Source organism: Crotalus tigris, unplaced genomic scaffold, assembly GCF_016545835.1.
Source record: "Crotalus tigris isolate CLP2741 ecotype Arizona unplaced genomic scaffold, ASM1654583v1 scf7180000024297.1652928, whole genome shotgun sequence".
NCBI classification, from domain to species: Eukaryota; Metazoa; Chordata; class Lepidosauria; order Squamata; family Viperidae; genus Crotalus; species Crotalus tigris.
In genome coordinates this window covers 1,227,113-1,249,272 of record NW_024100470.1, presented here as the reverse complement: position 1 = coordinate 1,249,272, position 22,160 = coordinate 1,227,113, and the positions used below count along the sequence as shown (strand labels likewise).

Sequence of the window (22,160 nt, the reverse complement as noted above, 5' to 3'; positions counted from 1 at the left end):
ATAAAAGACATTTTTTGTGGATCAAGGTGCCATCTATAAAACATTTTATAAAAATTCTCCCTTAAATTCTGTGCTTGTGTAAATTTAACATTTCTCACCCAGATAGTTTCCCAGGTATCCAGTAGAACTGGTTCACCAAAATTCTGCGCCCATTTAATCATACAATCCTTAATTAATTCTGTTTCTGAATCCAATTCCACTAGAACCCCATAAATTCTCTTAATATGAGTTTGTCTTTGATCCTTCACTTGCTTAATAAAATTTTCATCTTCTCTGAGAAAACCCACCTTACGATCCATCTTCCATCTATCTACTAATTGCCTATATTGAAACCAAGAATAAATAATATTTTCATATGCTAGCTCTTCCAATAGTTTTAACTGCCAATTTTGTCCATCCCATCTAAGTAACTGTGTATAAGACACCGTATCCATTTTGACACCTCTTTTTATCCCCTCTATCTCATGCCAAGGTATAGCCCATAATGGTATTTTAAAATTACTTTTATAATATTTTCTCCAGACCCTAAGTAAGGAGATTCTTATAATATGAGATTTAAAAGCCCGGTCTACTTTTTTATTAAATATTAAATAGGCATGCCAACCAAAAAGTAAATCCCATGCCTCCAAATGGAGTATCTCCAAATGGAGTATCTGCCCATGCAATGCTATACTGACTGAACTCATCCCAAATCACTTTCATTTTTATTTGAATTCAGTCTGCTGGAGATTCTTTGTTCATCTTTTTCAAAAGCATTTTTTCACATTTCTATTGTATCTTTTTATTGTTACATAGCAAGGCATCTGCTTTTCAGCACGTTCAGTCTACAAGATTAGGGAACTTGATTTCATAAACTCCTTCATGTAAGAAAGAAATGGTATTTAACTCACACATGGTAGAGGATGTAAAATAGATTTATCTAGTTATTAATTCTCTAACACAATTTTTGTTTATGTACTACAGTTCACTTATGGCTCTGCTTCTGAGATGAATAGGAAAACTCAAGCTGTTTTCTATCACCAGATGTTTCCAGATGTACACAGACAATATAATGGGATTCTCCAGTTACTATTACATTTCCAGTGGACATGGATTGGAATACTATACAACAATGATAACAATGGAGAGAGATTTGTCCAGGATGTTCTTCCTGCATTTTCTCAGAAAGGAATCTGCTTTGATTATATAGAAAGATTCCCAGTAATTACATCAGTTAATAACATTGATAAGATTATGACAGAGGGAATAAATCAGTATAATGAGTGAAATTGAGACCATGATATTTTTCAGAATGTTTTCCATATTATCAAAATATGAGGATGTATCAATAATGTCAAAAGGAAGGGTTTACATTATGACAGCTCAGATGGAATTCACATCATTCCCCTTTCAAAAGAATGAAGACATAGAGTTGCTTCATGGTGCCCTGTCCTTGGCAATTCACTCAAAGGAAGTCCCAAGGTTCACTGACTTTCTTCAGTTGACAAAAGCTACCTTTAAAGGAGAAGATGGTTTCATTCAGGCTTTTTGGGAAGAGGCCTTTGGATGTTTCTTTTCTGAGTCCATGATAAACAGGCAAGGAAGGGTCTCCTGCACCGGTGAGGAGAAACTGGAGAATCTCCCAGCATCCATTTTTGAAATGAGCATGACCTCCCATAGCTACAGCATCTACAATGCAATCTATGCTGTGGCATATGCTTTGCACAACATGCTTTCATTCAAACTTAAAAAAAAAGAGAATATCATTGAAGCAATCCAAAGCCTACTGGTCCAACAGGTATGGGAGGTAATGTATTAAACAATTAAAACTGATTACAATTAGGTCAATGTGTCTCATAAATAACAATAATAATGTTTTGTGTTGTATTTCCTTTGTGCCTAGGACCATTTTGTTAATTGGTTCCAGGAGGTGTGATAAGTACCAAAATTGATAAGTAGCAAACAAAATTTTCCTGTAGGAAATAATATAGTGTGTCACAAGGCAGCTGATAACAACGTTCTAGTCTGTGCATTGCGTATCAAACAAACAACGAGAATCAGGACAAAATTTTTGCTTCAAAATCCATTGAGTACCAAATTTGATAAGTTTCAAAGTAGTTGAGTACCAACTACGTGATACTCACATGGTTTAAAATTTCAAAAGTATATATGGTCTGAGTAGGAATGGAATCTGGTTAACAAATGTGGACTATATCTTCAGAGGAAAGTTGGTCTACTTCATAGCAGATGCTCATGAAACATCAGGAACTCTGTTATCTAGACCATGGTTACTAATTTCTGAAGCTTAATATTACCTAAAAATGTAAGTCAGGGAAGCTAGTATTGGTTCACAAACTGTCAGGTGATCTCTTTTTTTCACAGTGGTAAGATGTGCCTTTCTAAATAGGCTGCATTTCTACTTACTTCATTCATGGATATTCTGTAAAGAGTGTAATAGTGATTTTTGTAGGTTCCAAACAACTTCAGTTTTATAATTAGAAATATGTTGGATCAGTTGTAGAAAGACTGTTATTGATGCATCTTCCCAGAAAGCTCTGATAGGCTATTTGCCTAAGAGTTCTTATGTATTGAAACACAATCATACAGGCACAGTTGACTCAGAAAATAAATTTATTCATCCTAATTTCTCCTTTTTCTCTAGAACACTATTCTAATTCCCGTTTCCTGCCTATGTCTATTTGTTAAATGGAAAAGAGCATATATCCTGATGAATTGCAATCTCATCTCATTTCTTTAGCTTAACCATTTTGTGAAAATCATCTCATTTAACAACAGTGTTGGAGAAACAGTTTTCTTCAATCAAAATGGAGAAATGGAAACTGGATTTGATATTATCAACTGGGTAATATTCCCAAATATTTCTTTCCTTAGAGTCAAAGTTGGAGACATACAACCCTTGTCTCTCACACAAAATACATTTACTATTTCAGAGGAAATCATAATCTGGCCAAGGTGGTTTAATATGGTAGGTTCTGTAAAAGGAAATCTTAGTTAACCTGACAGGTTTTGAAATAGTAAAAAAGGTTAAATATTTGGGAGTGTATATAACAGCTTCTAATGCAAAATTGTACAAAAATAATTATGAAACATTATGGATTAAAGTGCAGAAGGATTTAAATGATTGGAAAAAAAACTACAATTATCTTTGTTAGTGAGAATTTCAGTTGTTAAAATGAATGTTCTACCAAAATGTCTTTTTTTTTTTTCAGATGATACCTATTTTGAAGAAAGATGTTAATTTAGATGAATGGCAAAAGGGTATTAACAAATTTATTTGGGCAGGGAAAAAACCAAGAGTTAATCTTAAGATTATACAAAATGTACGAGAAAGAAGAGGATTTAAGATGCCTAATTTGAAATTGTACTATGATGCTGTGGCTTTAACATTGGTTAGTGATTGGATTAACTTAACAAACCAAAATATACTTTCTTTGGAGGAATGGGATTTATTATATGGATGGCATGCATATTTAATTTATAACAAGAAAGTAGATAGGGCTTTTAAATCTCATATTTTAAGAATTGCTTTATTGCGTGTCTGGAAGAAATATTACTAGAGATTAAATTATAAAATGCCAATTTGGGGGATTCCTGGACACGCAGTAGTGGGGATATTGAGAGGTGTGAAGTTGGACAGGATTTCTTATAATCAATTGCTTAAATTGGAAGGGAAGGATTGGCAATTAAAATCGCTAGATGAATTAAGGCAAGAAAATATTGTTTACTCTTGGTTTCAGTATAGGCAAATGTTAGATAGATGGAGTTTAGACCAAAAGGCTGGTATTACTTTAGAGGATGAGAATTTGATAAAACAAATTAGAGATCAAAGTCAAGCTCATATAAAGAGAGTTTATAATGTATTAGTGGAATTGGATTCAGAGATGGAATTAGTCAAAGATTGTATGATAAAATGGGCCCAAAATTTTCAAGAGCCGATTTTTATTAGATACATGGGAGGCAATTTGGGTTGGGAATGTGAAGTTTACTCAGGCTCAAAATTTAAGAGAAAATTTTTATAAAATGTTTTATAAGTGGCATTTGGATCCCCAAAAATTGTCTCTCATGTATCCTAATTTACAGCCTAAGTGTTGGAGATGTGGTTGCTTGGATGCAACCTATTATCATATTTGGTGGACGTATAGAAACATAAAAGTTTTTTGGATTAAGATTTGGTGGAACATTCAAAAGATTTTCAAGAGAAAGATAAAGTTTTCACCACAATTATTTTTGTTAGGTATTATTGTAGATTGTGATGTTAAAGAAACTATTTTAATGTTGAATCTTATTATGGCTGCAAGGTTACTGGTTGGGCAATATTGGAGAAAAGATTCTTTGCCCACTATAGAAGAATGGTCGCTTAAAGTTTCTAATTTAGCAGAAATGGCCAAACTTTCTGCTTATTTGAAGGATCATTCTCAAGAAAGAAACATCTCGGTGTGGAGAAGATGGATAAATTATGTACAGAATAAATATGGGATTAGAAAGTATCATTTAGTTTTTGAATAACTTATAGTTTAAAGTGGGAATTGTTTATATTGCCATTTTTGTTTTGTTTTGAGTTAAAGTATTTTGTGGTTTTGGTTATTGGTATAGTTGGATAAGCTTTGTTAGAATTTCTTTGCTTATTTGTAACCCTGTAATCAGCTCTGGGAAGTGAGGGGAGGGTGAGGGTTAGGGTGGGGGGGAGGGAGGGAGGGATATTGTATTGTAATAAAATTTGTATAAAACTTTTCAATAAAAAAATATGGTAGGTCCTGTAACACCTTTGAGTTCTATTCAAACTTTAAAAAATTTTTTGGGGAAGTAACTCTTCTTCAACTGTCTCAGGAAATTGTCTGAAAATAAAGAGAAAATGTAGAAAGAAAAGTCAGGAGAAAGAATTAACATGAAATGTTCAAATATTTATTTCTACATACGGTACATCAATATGCAGGAATCATATATTTCAAGACCTGCATGTCACCTCTTCTTGCTTAATGTGTCCATGTGTGAATGTCATGTTTATTTGGTTGCATTCATTTATACCATGGTTTCCATCCAAAATCATGACTATATATTTGGGAGGTATATTCATTCATTCGAGTTATTATCTATAATTGAAATATTTTTAATTGTAAACTTGTAAAAGGAAAATCAGTAATAAACAAAATATCACTGAGAAATGCTAATGAATTCAAAATACGATATTTAAATAGCATTTGATTGGTGCAGATATACATCGTTACTTTTTTTTTTAATCTGGCTCATCTGAATTCATTCTGAATAATTCATCTATACAAGCACAGGACACACAATTGAAAAACATTTTTCCCTTAAAGGATTCTTCATTGTAAGTTATCATATATGAATTCCTTCTGAATGATTCATCTGTGAAAGCAAAAGCAGCTATGATTATTTGTAGATATGCAGATTTGCAAGATGGACAATATTCTTCTCTTTCTTTTATCTATAGACAAAGCCTCTTTCTGTTTGCAATGACAATTGTCATCCAGGTTACAGGAAGGCCAAAAAAGAAGGGAAACCATTTTGCTGCTATAATTGCCTTCCTTGTCCAAGAGGGAAGATTTCTAATCAGAAGGGTAAGCGATAATACATGGAGGAGTGGTTGCCCACTTATGGTCTGTGATCATGACTGAGGATCTGCTGAGGTACTCAGGTTGTCCATTATTCAGTTGTCTATATGGATAAACAGTTAGAACAGATTTATTTATTCTAATATAGTTTTCATGAAAGCTATATATATATAGAATAAAAGCCTGTTTCTCTTTCCCCACAGATATGGACAGCTGCTTTCAATGTCCACTAGATCATTATCCAAACGAGGAGCAAAATTTCTGCCTTCCAAAATATGTAACATTTTTGTCCTATGAAGAAATATTGGGAAACATTTTTACTAGTTTCATTATTATTTTTTCTATCATTACTATTTTTCTGCTCTGGCTTTTCATTAAACACCATGACACCCCTATTGTGAAAGCCAACAATGAGACCCTCACCTACATTCTTCTCATCTCTCTCCTGCTCTCATTTCTCTGTGTTTTGCTTTTTCTTGGTCAGCCTCATCAATGGACATATGTTCTTCGGCAAGTTACTTTTGGCATCATATTCTCTGTGGCAGTTTCTAACATTTTGGCAAAGACTATCATTGTATTTCTAGCTTTCATGGCTACCAAGCCAGGGTCCAGAATTAGAAAATGGATGGGGAACAGATTGGCTGTTTCTATGGTTCTTTCTTGTTCCTTTGTTCAAACCATTATTTGTATTGTATGGCTAACAACCTCTCCCCCATTCCTAGATGCTGACATGTATTCCATGCCAAAGGAAATTGCACTGATATGTAAGGAAGGGTCAGTTGTCATGTTCTACTGTGTCCTTGGTTTTATGGGTTTCTTGGCAATTATCAGCTTCATTGTGGCTTTCCTGGTCAGGAAGTTGCCAGATACATTTAATGAAGCCAAATTTATCACCTTCAGCATGTTGGTCTTTTGCAGCGTCTGGCTGTCCTTTGTTCCAACTTATTTGAGCACAACGGGGAAATATATGGTGGCTGTAGAGATCTTCTCCATTTTGTGTTCCAGTGGGGGGTTACTGGCTTTCATCTTCTTCCCAAAATGTTATATTATTCTGGTGAGACCTGATTTAAATAACAAGGAATATATAAGAAGGGGGAAAAACTAAAGAATTTAAAGTTAGCTGTAAGTAAAGCAGTTTATGTTAAAAATATTTCTTTTTCAAGTAACCATCTTGTATTTTACAAGACTGTGTTCTCATTATATAATTTCCCTCTTCTATAACTGAAATGGAATTTCAATTAATTACCTTTAAAACAAGCTACTGCATGCTTTTGGGGATTTTTGTTCAGTTCTTGAAATGTCTGCTGATCAAAAGCCAGTTGAAATGTTTAGTGGCCATTCATCCATCCATCCATCCATCCGTCCGTCCATTCATTCATTTTAATTTATTTATTTAAGCAACAGCACTATGGCAGATTCTACCTATTCAACATATTTCAAGAATAAAATATGAATAAAAGCAACGTTTTTCTTCAGGTGTAACTGAAAAGTGTAGTTATTTTTTTACATAATGCTAAGAAATCTAAAATTTGTTTTAAAAGAAAGCCAAAGGAATTTTTCCAAAATGTGACCAAAACGTTGAGATTCTTGAACTATGTCAAATTTTGTGAGTGAGCAAATTGGAAAGTAAAATGTAGGGAAAAAAGATGCTTCAATTTAATGTTTATAGTTTTTATCTATTAACTATATCTTTTAGGAATGAATACTGTCATTTCCTCACACGGGGGTGGTGGCACGATCCTCATGCTGGTGGTAGCATCACTGTGAGCTTGGCGTTGCAGCACCACAAGCCTCACATAGGTGCCCCCGTTGCTGAGACCTTGCGTGCCTGCTCGCAGTCCCGTGTGTGTGGTGTGCATGCTCACAGCATGTTTGTACTCGCACATACACATGGCTACATTCACATTTGTGCATGTGTGCATAAAACCCCTGCCCTATCCTCTCCCATCAGGCCATCAACCCACAAATGTTGAAGACCCCTGGCCTATATGATCAACAACATAAAAAAGTTTCCTTATTTATGATTTAGAGGTTTTTTTTCTTATAGTTATTCATTAAGTGGAATAACTTCTGAGTTATTCTGAGTTATATTCTACATGAATTCTAGAATCACTAGAATGGAAACACATGAGAAAACACTCCAGGGGGTATTAATGGCACTGTATATTTTTTTTCAAATACTTTTGCTTTTCTCATATTGTGTTTCCTTTGGGAATAAGCTAGAAAGGATTCTGTGAGTCTCACTGCCTGACAATTTTTTAGTTCAAAGAGTTATTTACTCACCACCTGGGCTTTTATGTAAACTGGCTGATGGACAATGCTGGCACAGTAGAAATGGCTTTAAAAGGAACTGTCAGGATGGTGGTGTTTGAAGCATTGGTTTTAGTGCTTTTACCCCAAATTGTATGCAAAATTCCCAGTGCTAAATGCAGGATTGGGGAGCCCCTGCCTTTTCTCCATAAGCAATACCAACCAGGAGACCTGATCATTGTAGGTATTTTATCTAACATCTACATATTCTCTTCCGTAATGGACTTCAGTGAAGCACCCTCTGCTCATCTCTTTGATGACATTCTGTAAGTTTCTTTCAAACATACATCCCAACAGATATATCTGGCAGCAGCAAGCCAACCTTGTCTGATCTGAGAATCTAAGCAGGATCTGGCTTGGTTTGGGACAATCTGAGAATTTTGTGGCTATTGACTAGGTTGGGAAGCAAAATATAAATCAAAATTCTAGAAGAAGACAAAGATAAGTAATTCATGTAAGGTTTTGAAAAAAAAAAAACCCTGCATGAATGCAATCACCAAAAGTTAAGCTCAATTTAAGATTCTGTATGATTCATATGTACTACATAATAATTTGTATTGACAAACCTGGTCTTTGTTTGCTGTTAACTGTATTGCATTAAAAAAAATAAATTAATGTTGTGTATTATCCAGTCTTTGCTGAATGACATCCTATGCATTTAAAAATGCTTGTGTTCCTTTTCTACCACTTCAGAATAAAATTTATTTCAGGCAGTAAATGTTAAAAACCTGTACATTGAGAACAAATATTTCATATTTTTTGGGGGTCTTAAGTATTTTATTAGCACAAATGATAACATTTCTTTAGAAAATAACACATCCCTAGGAAAAGTGAGACAAGAAATCCTTTTCTGAAGTGTGAGGTAATAAGGTATTATGCTGAAATGTCTAAAACCTGGACTATAAAGGAATGCTAGAACCAATAGTATTGTGTATCACAAAACTCTATGTATCTGGTTCAGATATTGAGCTGAAGAGGGAGCTGAGTAAGATGGTCATCTTTTCCAACCAAGTCTTCTGAAGAAAGTTTAGAACTTCTACTGAAAAGAGCAGTGATGAAAATCCTCCTCTTTCTTCTAAATTTCTGATTTTATTTCTTTAGTAATATTTTTTTCCTAATAAGGTTCTTACATGAAAAAAATATACTATATGTGTAATGAAGAATCTATTAGGTCAAATACTAATAGAACAGAATTAAGAAATTTGCCATGTTATCTGAAATTAATTTCCATAATCAGAAGGGAGTAGCATTGAATATAAACACTGATTTCTTTCTAGTAAGGAACTGATACTTGCAATTAATTATTAGATATAGTTTGATATTGTTATGTATTGATGTGGATTACTTTGAATTACTTGGAAACTGTTAGAAATGCTCAAATGGCTACGTCTGTTCAAAAACTCCAGACTGACTGTCTACAGACTAATTAGCTTATGTTTAAGCAGGAAATAATGCTGTAATCCTATTGGCCATCGTCTAGCGGTGATCTTTACAAATAGAGGTTAAGCAGCAGCTAGTGCTGCTTCTTCTTGTGAACTGAATAAAGGGTTGTTGTTTGCACCATTCGCCTCACCAAACTAGAAACATAACAGATATGATACGATATGATATGATATGATGTGATTTGATATGATGATATGATAAATGATATGATATGATACCAAATAAAACTTCTGTGTTAATCCAATAGACCTCCAAGATAGGTACTGTCTCTGTATACCTTTCAAAATTATCTTAAATGAGAACCAGAATCTTACTTGCTTGTATTAATATGCATTTTTTAAAAAGAACAAAACAGTACAATTAGATCACAATTATTTGTTGAAAAGGGTGATATTAATGCAGAATATAAATTGATACCAAGTTGTGTTTAATGCAAGTCAAAATTTAGTTAGTGTGAGCCTAGTGTAGGCACAGTTGGGGTTTTAGATTCCAATTGTAGCAGTTGCAAAATGGAGAAGAGGAAGATTCCATTTGAGGAAAGCTCAAAAAAAGAAAAGGCTCATTTTTAAGAACAACAGCACAATACAAGGGATAGTAGGTACCCTTCGGATATGAGTTTATCCTTCAACTTACCCTTTCTTCACTTTATTTTAAATATTTATGAGTTCTATATATCTAGAAGAAATAGGAATAATATTTAAAATATTTTTCTTTTGCTTTTCATAGCTACTGTGACTTTGTTAAAATACATTTAGGTGGTAAATGTCTTTTAATATTTTGCTGTAATAGTTTCAATTTTAGTACAGGTATTTATTTTTCTATGACTGCAATAATTTGGAATTGCTGTAATAGTACATTAATAAAATATAAAAATTATGCTTACAATTCTTCAATTGCCTATTTCAATGAAACTGAAGCCAATTACTCTATTTTCTGTGGAAATATCACTTCAAATAGTGCTAATTTGAATATGGTGACCATTTCATGGGATTCATTAATCTCACTAATTGAGACTTTCATGACCATGCCAACTGTTTTATTTTACTTTAAACCACAAATGCTGTACAATAATATGTACTATTCTTTCTAGAGTAATCACATCAATCTATCAACAATTTCTGGCTTTACAATTTGCAGTCAAGGAAATCAATGAAAATCCTGAGATCTTATCTAACCATACCTTGGGCTTCCATATCTACAATGGGTATTTTAGTCCAAGTTGGACCTATCGCGCCTCATTGGAACTGTTCTCTACTCAGGACAGATTCATCCCTAACTACAGCTGTGACATGCAGAATAGGCCAATTGCTGTCATTGGAGGACCAACTGCTGCAGTTGGGGCTCATATGTCAACCACCCTGTCCCTTTACAAGATGCCACAGGTATATTGCTTGTTTGGAACATTGAACTTTTATTCATTCACTACTTAAATGGATATAGTTATTGTATGAATGAATTAAGAGGATGTCTTTCTTAAAAATGGATCTCTATGCACTGAAAAGAAACTTAACAGAATAACAGAGTTGGAAGGGACCTATACCATTCCACACAAGTGATTGTCCAGTCTCTTCTTAAAAGCCTCCAGTGATGGAGCATCCACAGCTTCTGAAGGCAAGCTGTCCTACTGATTAATTATTTTCACTGTTAGGAAATTTCTCCTTAGTTTGAGCTTGCTTTTCTCCTTGATTAGTTTTCCATCCATTGTTTCTTTCTTGCCTTCCAGTGCTTTGGAAAATAGGTTGAACCCCCTCTTCTTTGTGGCAGCCCCTCTAATATTGGAACACTACTATCATGTCACTCCTAGTCTTTTTTCCCCCACCAGACTAAACAAATCTAATTCCTGTGAGTTCTTCATAGGTTTTCAGCCTTCAGCCCCCTAATCACCTTTGTTGCTCTTTTCTGCACTCTACATCTTTTTTAAAATATGGTGACCAAAACCATAGTATGTGTGGTCTTACAAAAGCTTGATAAGGTGGTACTAATACTTGATATAATCTTGATTCTATCCCTCTGTTAATGCAACCTAGGATTGCATTGGGTTTTTTTTGGCTGCTTCCACAGACTGCTGGCTTATATTTTACTGTTGTGGCTATGTCATTAGGATTAAAATAATTTTGGGGAGCACTTCAGTACTAACTTCTGATGCAAAAGAGGACTGTGGATACATCCATAATGCCACTACCACAAACATCCATATCTATTCATAACTAATTAACCTATTCATTATGATTGATTTTGCCATGAATTTAATGTTGAATCTTAGTGACTACATAGATAGTTTTTCTCCATGACAATGTATCCCTAACCTGGTCATTCAAGTCTTCAAGTGGTGTATCCATTGCCAATTTGACAGTGTCTATTCCACTTGCTGCTGGTGATCCTCTTTTTCTCTTGTCTTCCATGTTATCCAGCATTAGATCTTCTCCAGAAAGCCAGATCTTTATATAATGTGAGGATAAAGGTTCATTCTCCAAGCTTGTGGGTTGATTTCTGAACGTTTCATTACCAGGCTAGGTAAGATCTTCAGTGGAGCTTAAGGGATGTCAGTGTCGGTGTTATCCCCTAAATTCTAATACTGAGATCCCCTAAATTCCGTTGAAGGTGTTACCTAGTCTGGTAATGAAAAATTCAGAAACCATCCCACAAGCTCAGAGAACAAAACTTCATCCTAATCCTACACCCGAACTGTGGATATTCACCACTATTGCAAACCTTTATATAATGTATCCAAATTGGGATATTTGAATCTGGTCATTTGTATTCAAATTTTTTTTCTATGATCTGTGTTTGTTTTCTTGACTGTCCATGTTATTCACAATATATGTTCTGCTTTGTTCATATGATGCAAAAAAAAAATCATTTCCATGAAATGCATATTGGACAATTTAATAGATTGTCTGGGGCAAACTGCCTAGCAGTTTAGTTTTGTTGATTCAGCTTTGCTTATGGAGCAATGCACTACTATACAGTAGATTCCCCAATACAAAAACAAAAACAAAAACAAAAAACTGGAGGTCTAGTAAAACATTTTTTTTCCATGTAAATTCCAACTCATCAAAGTTGGAATGTGGGAACATTCTGGTCCATCAACATGCCCTAAATTCATGTGTAAAGTATGGCTGGATTCAAACTTTGAAATAGGAATTTGAGTTTAATTTATACTCTTAGGGCACTTCAAAATATGTGAAGTTGAGTATATATCCTTCCAACCCATTATTTCGATGTGTTTATAGGTCATATATAGTTATACTCTGGAGATAAAAGGAAAAAGAGAAGCTGTTTTATACCAACAGATGTTTCCAAATATCAGCTATCAGTACAAAGGAATTCTCTTATTGCTACTGCACTTTAAATGGACATGGATTGGTATAATTTCTGCAAAGAATGAGAATAGTGAGAGATTTGTACATGATGTAGTAGCCATGTTTTCGCAAAGAGGTATTTGCTTTGATTTCATTGAAGGAATTCCAGCAACAACTTATTCAAATAGCATTTTTGACTTTATGGAAGAGGGAATTAAAACATATAAGGTGATTATGAGAAGCACCACTAATGTAGTAATAATCCATGGGGAAATTGATGACATGATTTTTTTCAGAACATTCCCCATTATTTCCAAAACGGAAGGAATAGAGCTGTGGACAAAAGTTAAAGTCTGGGTGATGACAGCACAAATAGATTTCATTTCACTTCCCTTCATAAGAAATGAGGACATAGACTTCATCCACGGTGCCCTCTCTTTTACAATTCATTCAAACAAAGTGTCTGGGTTCCGGGAATTTGTTCAGCTGAGAAAGCCTGTCTTTGACAAAGAGGATAGCTTTATCAAGCTCTTCTGGAAAAATGCATTTGAATGTTCATTCTCCAACTCCATGATAGATGATGAAAAAGAAGTCATGTGCACCGGAGAGGAGAAACTGGAGACTCTTTTGACATCTGTGTTTGAAATGGACATGACTGGCCACAGCTATAGCACCTACAATGCAGTCTATGTGGTAGCTCATGCGTTGCATGCCATGCTGTCATCTGCATTCCCATTCAGAACAGAAAACCACAAGCCCCAACTTTCCTTTCTGGAACAACAATTTTGGAAGGTAAAGCCCTAAGTCAACAAAATTCAAAAGCTTTGTCAGATTTATATCCACATATAGTTTGAAATTAGATTTATCTACTGCATATTAATATGAGTAAGAGTATACAAAGTTGTATTATATTTTCAAGAAATCAAGTAATTAATATAAGGCAATATATTAGTGCACTTACCTGGTCTATAAAATTGACAAATTCTAATTTCTTACGGTTTATGTGTAATTTTATTAAAACATATTTTCCCACCTTCCCCACAAATATTAGCCAATATTCTTAATATTTCAATTATTTTTATGTTCATCAAACATATTGCAAATCATGAAAGTTTTGAATTCTTAATTTTAATCTGTTTTAGATAGTCCCATAACTTTTAATATTTCTCAATTGTACATTTTATTGTATTTAAAAATAATTCAATAATATGAGTTTATTCATGATATGCTTTGTCAACTAGTATTACACTGTCATCCTTGTTAAAGCTTTGAAAGGATTTATTACCTGTTCTTTCTCAAAAGGAAAATTATATTAGAATAGAATAAAAATAAAAAAAGAGAGTTGGGAGGACCCTGGAGGTCTTCTAGTCCAATCCCCTGCTCAGATAGGAAACCCTATTACATTTCAATCAAATGGTTGTCCAATTTCTGCTTAAAAACTTTCAGTGTTAGATCATTATTTTTTTTTTGTATGTATTGGTATATTTATTTATTTATTTTTAAAATGTTTCTCAACTTAGCTCAATCACTTTGTGAGAAAGACCACGTTTAACAACAATGCAGGAGATACGATATCCTTCAATCTGAATGGTGAATTACAGGTTGGATTTGACATAATGAATTGGATCACTTTCCCAAATCAGTCTTTCCTGCGAGTCAGAGTTGGAGGAATAGATCCCATGAAATCCCAAAGAGAAATATTCTCTTCTTCTGAGACTTCTGTTGTGTGGCCAAGAAGGTTTAACCAGGTATGCCAGGGAAGTTAAATTCAACTATGTCCAATAATTATTCCACTAATGAAATCAGACAGCAAGTAATGATTTCACCAATATTTACATTCAGAAACAAAATGGTCTCTGATTCTCTATCTAGGCCATATGGTTAGCTTTAGAAAATCTTTCTATGTATCTATTGATTATCAACTAATGTGTTAATGGCAGGTTGAGGTATAGGATAACGTTGGGGTATGATTTTTCTTACTTGAATTTGGAATACAATATCTCACTCTGATTAACTAAGAATAAAAGTTCAGAATGTGAGTAAAAAAATAGTGCAACATCATTAACCACTTTTCTTATTCCTCATTTGCATAATCCTATATAGGCTGTCATTTAGTTGTATTAACTAGACATGCTTCTTTATAGCATGGACAGATGTCAAACAGGAAGAAGGGATCAAGGAATATCTGGTTGAATGTAGTCTAGTGCTAAATGATTTTTCATAAGTTGGCCAGTGAGAAATTCTAGTTCATGATGAGAAATGAGAAATAAGAAGTATATAAAGAACTTTCCTCTTTATCACAAGTATAAACAAATCTATAAAATCTCATCATTTCACTCCTTTTTTTAAAAAAAAAATAAACTTCAAAATAAGATAAAGTACAAGGAAATGGGAAAGAAGTATTCAAGTATTCAGTCTCTGATGAGCACACATAGTTGATCTGAAGTCTACTCGCTGACTCTTCATTTCACCATAATTGTCAGTTCCACTTTTTGTGGAGCCGTTTTCAGGTCACCATTTTCCGTACAAAAAACCTCCACTCAACATACCTGCTCTGACCTAATAAAGTAAATTATTCAAGTGAAATAACAACATCATAAGACATTTGTAATTCAGAAGAAGGAAAAATAATATCACAGCCTTAATAGACATATAATTCCTTAGGGGGAAAAAGTAAACAAAAACAGAGTAGTTCATAGACATTGTCTAAATATGCAAAGTACTAAATCATTGCCTTCTTTCTTAGTTTTAAGTTTTCATTCATTAAGTTTTCATTAACATCCTACCACACTGCTTTCTCTGTACGCCCTCTTTCTCTGTCTCTGTCTTGCTATCTGTCTCAACCCTCCATTCTGTTTCTCTAATTAACATCAAATATTCTCCAATTAACTCCAAATATTAGACCTTGCCATGACCAATAGGAAAGCAATATGAAAAAAAGCAATTTTATAAATATTAATCTAGTCTGGTCCATTCAGAAGCATTTTCTGACAATCACAACCATTCTCTTCTTCGTTATGGACAGTCCCAGCCACTTTCTCTCTGTAATAGCAAATGCCATTCAGGATATAGTAAGAACAAATTGGAAGGGAAGCCATTTTGCTGCTATAATTGTCTTCAGTGTCCAGAAGGGAAAATTGCCAACCAGGAAGGTAAGAGTTGTCATATAGAATGCTAATATATTGCTTGAAGTTTGGGGGTAATTCCTCACTTAGAAAACAAATTATTATTATTTTCCTTATGAACTATAAAGCATGTAACACTACTGTTAATGATTAGTTTTAGAAAAAGTGTTTTCCAGATGAATTTTGTATTTGCCTCTCGGACTTCTGTAGTTTCTTGAACTGCATTGGCTAGCATTATGAGCAAGGTTTTGCCTGCAGATGTTGTCTTCTCAACTGTTTTAAATTTTTTTAAAAAAACCCTCAGAATTATTGGGAGTAATTTCAACTTTCTGACCATGTAAATGGAATAAACAGTCTAACGATATCATTATTTAAAATTGGAGTCAAGACCTGTCACTCAGTTCCAAACTGACTCCAGAACAGTCTTGTAGTTTCCACATTCTCTGGCTAAGTCCTACGTGGTAGCAATATAAGTCAGATGCAAATGGATTGAAGGTGCAATGAAAAAGTTGAAAAGTTAAAATTTGGAATGCAATTTAGAAATTGAAATAAATGATCCTGTGAAATATTTCACTTGCTTTTTAAAAATTCTGTGCATTCTTTCCAGCAGCATCAGCTGTGATGAAATAAAGTTAGGGATATCAATGACTAATAAAACACAAATTCATTAATAGAACATACCCATGTCCATATCAACCAGAATTATTAAAATTAATTTTACCTATAATCTATTCATGTGTTAAATGACAAATTATTCTTTTTTTCATGAATGAACTTAACCTGCCCCCATTGGTCCTCTCAAAATACTTGAATGGCAAATCTCCTCTTAGTCATTTCTGAGTGCAGAATAGAACTTTAGGAAAATTTACAGAACTTTGTCTTTCAGATTTTAAGTTAGCTATCCTAATCACAGGCATTGTCATTTGCTCGTTTTAATGCAACTTCAAGACTATGATATTTCTAATCTGATTTTGTTTGCAGACATGAATGATTGTTTGAAATGTCAACAAGATCAGTATCCAAATCAGAATCGGGATTTATGTCTCTTCAAAGCAGTAGCTTTCTTGATGTATGAAGAAACTTTGGGAATGGCTTTGACCAGTTTTGTTCTTTTCTTTTCTTTCATCACAGCTGTAGTACTTTGGATTTTTATTAAGCATCAGGACACTCCCATCGTCAAAGCCAACAACCGAACTCTCACCTATATTCTCCTTATTGCTCTCATGTTGTCTTTCCTTTGTTCTTTGCTATTCATTGGCCAACCTTCCAAAGTGATGTGTGTCCTTCGTCAAACTGCCTTTGCCATTATCTTCTCAGTGGCCATTTCTTGTGTTTTGGCTAAAACCATCATTGTGGTTATAGCTTTTCTATCCACCAAGCCAGGTTCCAAGATGACCAAATGGGTAGGGAAAAGACTAGGCTTCTTCATAGTATCTTGCTGCTCCTGTATTGAGGGTATTATATGTACTGCGTGGCTTTCAATGTCTCCCCCATTCCCAGATGTTGATATGAGTTCAATGGCAGAAGAAATAGTTCTGGAATGTAATGAAGGATCCACCTACATGTTCTACTGTGTCTTGGGCTACATGGGCTTCCTTGCCTTTATTAGCTTCACAGTGGCTTTCTTAGCAAGGAAATTGCCTGATGCTTTCAATGAAGCCAAGTTTATCACCCTCAGTATGTTGGCCTTCTGTAGTGTCTGGTTGTCCTTTATTCCAACATACTTGAGCACCAAGGGAAAATATATGGTTGCAGTAGAGATCTTCTCAATTATAACTTCCAGTGCTGGTTTATTGATTTGTATCTTTTCCCCTAAATGCTACATTCTTATTTTGAGGCCTGATCTCAACAAAAAAGAGCAGCTAAGAGTAAAAAACAATTCAGGGATATAAAACTGTATAGCTTTTCATTTATTTATTTAAAAAAAAATCTAAAATCCTATACTCACAGATTGCTATTAGGATTGTTGAACTTTTTGGAGTATATGCTTCAGTATGCCTGAATAAGAATGTTAGAACTGTTTATTGCCTAACTTGTAAATAAAAATGGAATGTCTTGAAGATTTGAACAGCAACACATATTCAAACATTCCTTGGAACTTGCAATTCTGGAAAGGACACTGCTGGAGTTTGGAATTCCCATGTTTTTCATAGAAGTTTCCAGGTTCTGTATAAATTATATTTCATTTCCATATCTGCTTTAAAACCCACAGAAAATCAGAATCTAGGATACATATTGAATGTAGCTGGATGATAATATTTTATCCCAATCTGAAATAACAAACCATTAAACTTTGACACTGAATAATATGGATATACCTTTCTGTTACTTCATAAACAATCAGTTCATAAATAGAAAACAAGTACATGTTGTCAAAGACTGTAAATCAGGAGTTTAGGTCTTTCTACTGTCTGTCTGTCTTTCTGTCTGTGTGTATCCACTATTCTCAGTAAACTGGATTTTTATAGTAAGTTGTACACATTTTACTATATAAATCAAGGATACATTGTTATCTTCAGGCCATTGAAAATACTGAAAAGATGGTTGATATTAATTCAAGTGGGTTGACAAAGGGACAAACCAACATCGTGTGAGTAGGCATTGCTTCAGCCTTGATACTCTTCCAACATACTGAGTTTGCTAGTTAACTCTTTGAAATATTACTTAAATTGTCTAAGAAATATAAAATAAAATAAAATAAAAACTTGGATTAATGATAAGAAAAGAGGAAGAAATGCTAAGAAGTAGAAGAAAGCAAATAGGATGAACAGTAGAAAGGCAAGAAAAACAGAATAACAGAGAACTTCAATCGCTTGCTCAGTCAGGAGATCCTACACTATTTCAGTCAAATGGTTGTCTAATCTGCATTACAGTTAGAAGACCTGAAAGAAGCAGGCTTCTGGTTTGTGCTCACAGCACTGGCGGATGTACAGGGTGATCGGTCTCTCTGCTGTCTGGTTTTCTCCCGCCGGGGGCCCTGAAAAAGATCAGAAGTCATCCTGGAGGGGTGACAAGCATGAAGAGGACCTCCAACTGATCACAGCAGCCCTCCCATTTGATCCCAGGAAAAAGATCAGCATTGACATGGCCCATCAGTAAGCTGCTACCAGCAGAGGCCAAAATTACTATCAAGCACTTCAAAAGCACCGCGGAGGAATTGGGTGAGATCTTACCTTCTTTTCATCCCAAATATTTTCCTGTAAAAAGCCTCTTGAAATTTCTTCCTCCTGTGAGGAGAGAGGGAAGGGAATGTCTTTCTTCCACCCTCTAAAAGGGGCGTTGTCTTACCTGAACGCCTTTTCTCAGCAGGATGATGTAGAGTCCAATGGTTGGGTTCTATGACAGCCTTCCTGCCCGGCAGACTGGGTAAAAACTTTGGCCACACCCTTTCCTTGGGCGTGACCCCAGTTTTGACTTAGGCGAGAATTGTTTGTTGGATTCAATACGGTAGCTCCTTGTCCAATACCTGCCTAGATCTAATACCTGGGTGGGCTTGGACTCTACATCATCCTGCTGAGAAAAGGCGTTCAGGTAAGACAACGCCCCTTCTCCAGCAGGATGGCTGTAGAGTCCAATGGTTGGGACATACCAAAGCCCTCATGTCCCCCTGGGAGGGAGTGTCTAGGCCACCGAATCCTGAGCAGATACAACTTGCTGTAGTACTCTTCTACCAAAGGCAGCATCCGCTGCTGCAAAGGAGTCTAAACGGTAATGCCTAATGAATATGGAGGGAGAAGACCAAGTTGCGGCCTTGCAAATCTCTTCCACCGATGCTTGTGTGGACCACGTAGCCGATGTGGCTGCGCTGCGTGTTGAATGGGCAGTCACGTGCGGAGGCACTGGTAGAGCCTGTGAGACGTAGGCTTGGGATATACAGGCTCTGATCCACCTACCTATGGTAGAAGATGACACCTTCTTCCCCATAGTTGATGGTTGGAAGGAAATGAATAATGCTTCCGTCTTACGGAAGGACGAAGTGCGCTTTACGTAGAAACACAACGCTCTACGTACATCCAGCTTGTGCCATCTCTGTTCTAGTCTATGTCTGGGTTTTGGGCAGAAATCAGGAAGAATCAGTTCCTGAGATCTGTGGAAGATGCTGTTTACCTTTGGAATGAATGCAGGGTCTGGTCTAAGAACGACCTTGTCTTTGAAGAAGGTGCAGAGATCCTTCCTCACTGACAGCGCGGCTAGTTCCGAGATTCTTCTCGCTGAAGTAATAGCCACTAGAAAGGCTACCTTTAATGATAGGTGATATAGAGAACATGAGTCAAGAGGCTCAAATGGTGCTGATGTCAAAGCTTGAAGAACTTTAGGCAAATTCCATGACGGGTACCTGTGTATAACAGGAGGTTTAGTGTTGGCCGCACCCTTCAAAAAGGCGCTAATCGCTGGATGTTGCGCCAGAGAGGTTAGGTTGTCCCAGGAAAGTACAGTTGAGAGGGCCGATACCTGTCTACGAATAGTGTTGACTGACAGGCCTTATTAAGTCCTTCCAATAGGTAATCTAGAATATTGGGAATAGATACTGAGGTTGGATCTAGGTGAAGCAGGACGCACCACCTGCAAAAACTTTTCCATGTAGCATCGTAGATCCTGTTTGTCGAAGGTCGTCTTGATGCTTGTATGATCGATATCACCCCTGAGGAATAGGATTGCTTGGTTAAACTTTGCTGCTCAAATGCCAAGCGGCTAGTTGTAGCCACTGAGGATCTGGATGTAAAAGCTTGCCCTGACTGAGTATTACTCGGTCTGGGGGAATCCTCCATGGGGGTGATATTGAAAGATCCACGAGGTCGGCAAACCACGGGCGCCGTGGCCAATGTGGAGCAATCAAGATTACTTCTGCACCTTCCAGGATCAACTTGCGTATGGTTGCCGGTATTAATGGCAGCGGTGGAAAGGCGTACAGAAGTTGCGCCGGCCACCGACACCTGAGAGCGTCCGTTCCCTCCGATCCCGGAGTCGGGAATCTGGAGAAGAACCTGGGGAGTTGAGTGTTCTTGGGGGTGGCAAATAGGTCCAGATGTGATTGTCCGAACCTCCGGGAGATCTCCTCGAACAGAGCCGGATCCAGACGCCATTCTGACTGATCCACCTTGGCTCTGCTCAGGGAGTCTGCCTGGGTATTTGTCTCCCCTGAGATGTGTTCTGCTCTGATGGAACTCACATTTGCCTCTGCCCACCGGGCCAGAGCTGATGCCTCCTGCATTAGTTCCGAGGATCATGTTCCTCCCTCTTTGTTGACATGGGCCTTGGCTGCTACGTTGTCTGTTAGAACGAGAACGTGTCTTCTCGTTACTATGTGGGAGAATTGACGTAGAGCCAGGTGAATGGCCCGAAGCTCCAGCCAATTGATGTTGTGAGTGAGGTCCTCCTGATTCCACTGGCCCTGCGCTATCTGAGTTCCCAGATGTGCTCCCCATCCGAATAGGCTTGCGTCTGTCGTGAGCGTGATCCGGTTCGGCTCCCTGAATATACTCCCCTTGAGCATCATGGGGGATATCCACCAATTCAATGATTTCAATACATTTTTTGGTAACAAGACCCTCCTGCTGGAGGTACTGAGGCTCCTCCTCTGATATGGGAGGAGGAACCACTGCAACTCCCTTGAGTGGAGTCTTGCCCATGGGACAATGCCCATGCAAGATATCATCTTTCCCAGGAGCTTCGAGAGTTGTATCAAAGGTACTCTCTTGTCTTTCTGAATTTGATGAGCCAGCTTGGAGATGCTGCTTCGACGTTCCTGGGAAAGATATACCCTGCACTGGGACGAGTCTATCACTGCTCCCAGATGCTGTAGCTTCCTTGAGGGAGTGAGATGGCTCTTCTCTACATTGACTGAGAATCCGTGTTCTTGTAGAACGCGGATTGTGGTCTGGAGGTCTAATTTTGCTTGCTCCTGTGAGCTGGATTGAATCAATATGTCGTCCAGATAAAACTGTACACGCACCGGCTTCAGCCTGAGGTGGGCCGCTAATACTGCTAGAATTTTGGTAAATACCCTTGGGGCTGAGGATAGACCGAAGAGTAGTGCCCTGTATTGGTAATGCCGGTGTGCGTAGGTAAATCTGAGGAATTTTCGGTATTTGTGGTGGATGGGAATATGCAGGTACGCCTCCGTGAGATCTATTGAGGACAGGAGGTCGCCCTTCCTGACACTGGTTAGGATGGATTTCAGGGACTGCATCTTGAACCTCCTATAATTTACGTAATAATTCAGGCCCTTTAGGTCCAATATTGCTCTCCACCCTCCTGATGGTTTTGGTATCACAAAGAGGATGGAATAAAATCCTCTTCCTTCCTCTTCCTTTGGTACCCTTTCTATGGCCTGAATTGACAGGAGGTGTGCTATGGCCAAGGTTATCAGCCTTGCCTTGTGTGCCTTTTTGGAGATGGGACATCTG

General features: G+C 36.5%; 2 protein-coding genes across 2 annotated transcripts; both read left to right on the top strand.

Annotated features, from left to right (window-relative positions):
- Nucleotides 1–1,354: 1,354 nt before the first annotated feature.
- Nucleotides 1,355–6,678, top strand: LOC120299470 (vomeronasal type-2 receptor 26-like). The gene is made up of 3 exons (XM_039324324.1): nucleotides 1,355–1,777; nucleotides 5,453–5,579; nucleotides 5,777–6,678. The coding sequence occupies exons 1-3, from the start codon at nucleotides 1,355–1,357 to the stop codon at nucleotides 6,676–6,678; spliced, it is 1,452 nt and encodes a 483-aa protein (XP_039180258.1).
- A 1,424-nt stretch (nucleotides 6,679–8,102) lies between these two features.
- Nucleotides 8,103–17,645, top strand: LOC120299469 (vomeronasal type-2 receptor 26-like). Its single transcript, XM_039324323.1, has 5 exons — nucleotides 8,103–8,149; nucleotides 10,609–10,708; nucleotides 12,560–13,420; nucleotides 15,654–15,780; nucleotides 16,735–17,645. The coding sequence occupies exons 1-5, from the start codon at nucleotides 8,103–8,105 to the stop codon at nucleotides 17,643–17,645; spliced, it is 2,046 nt and encodes a 681-aa protein (XP_039180257.1).
- The last annotated feature ends 4,515 nt before the right edge of the window (nucleotides 17,646–22,160 follow it).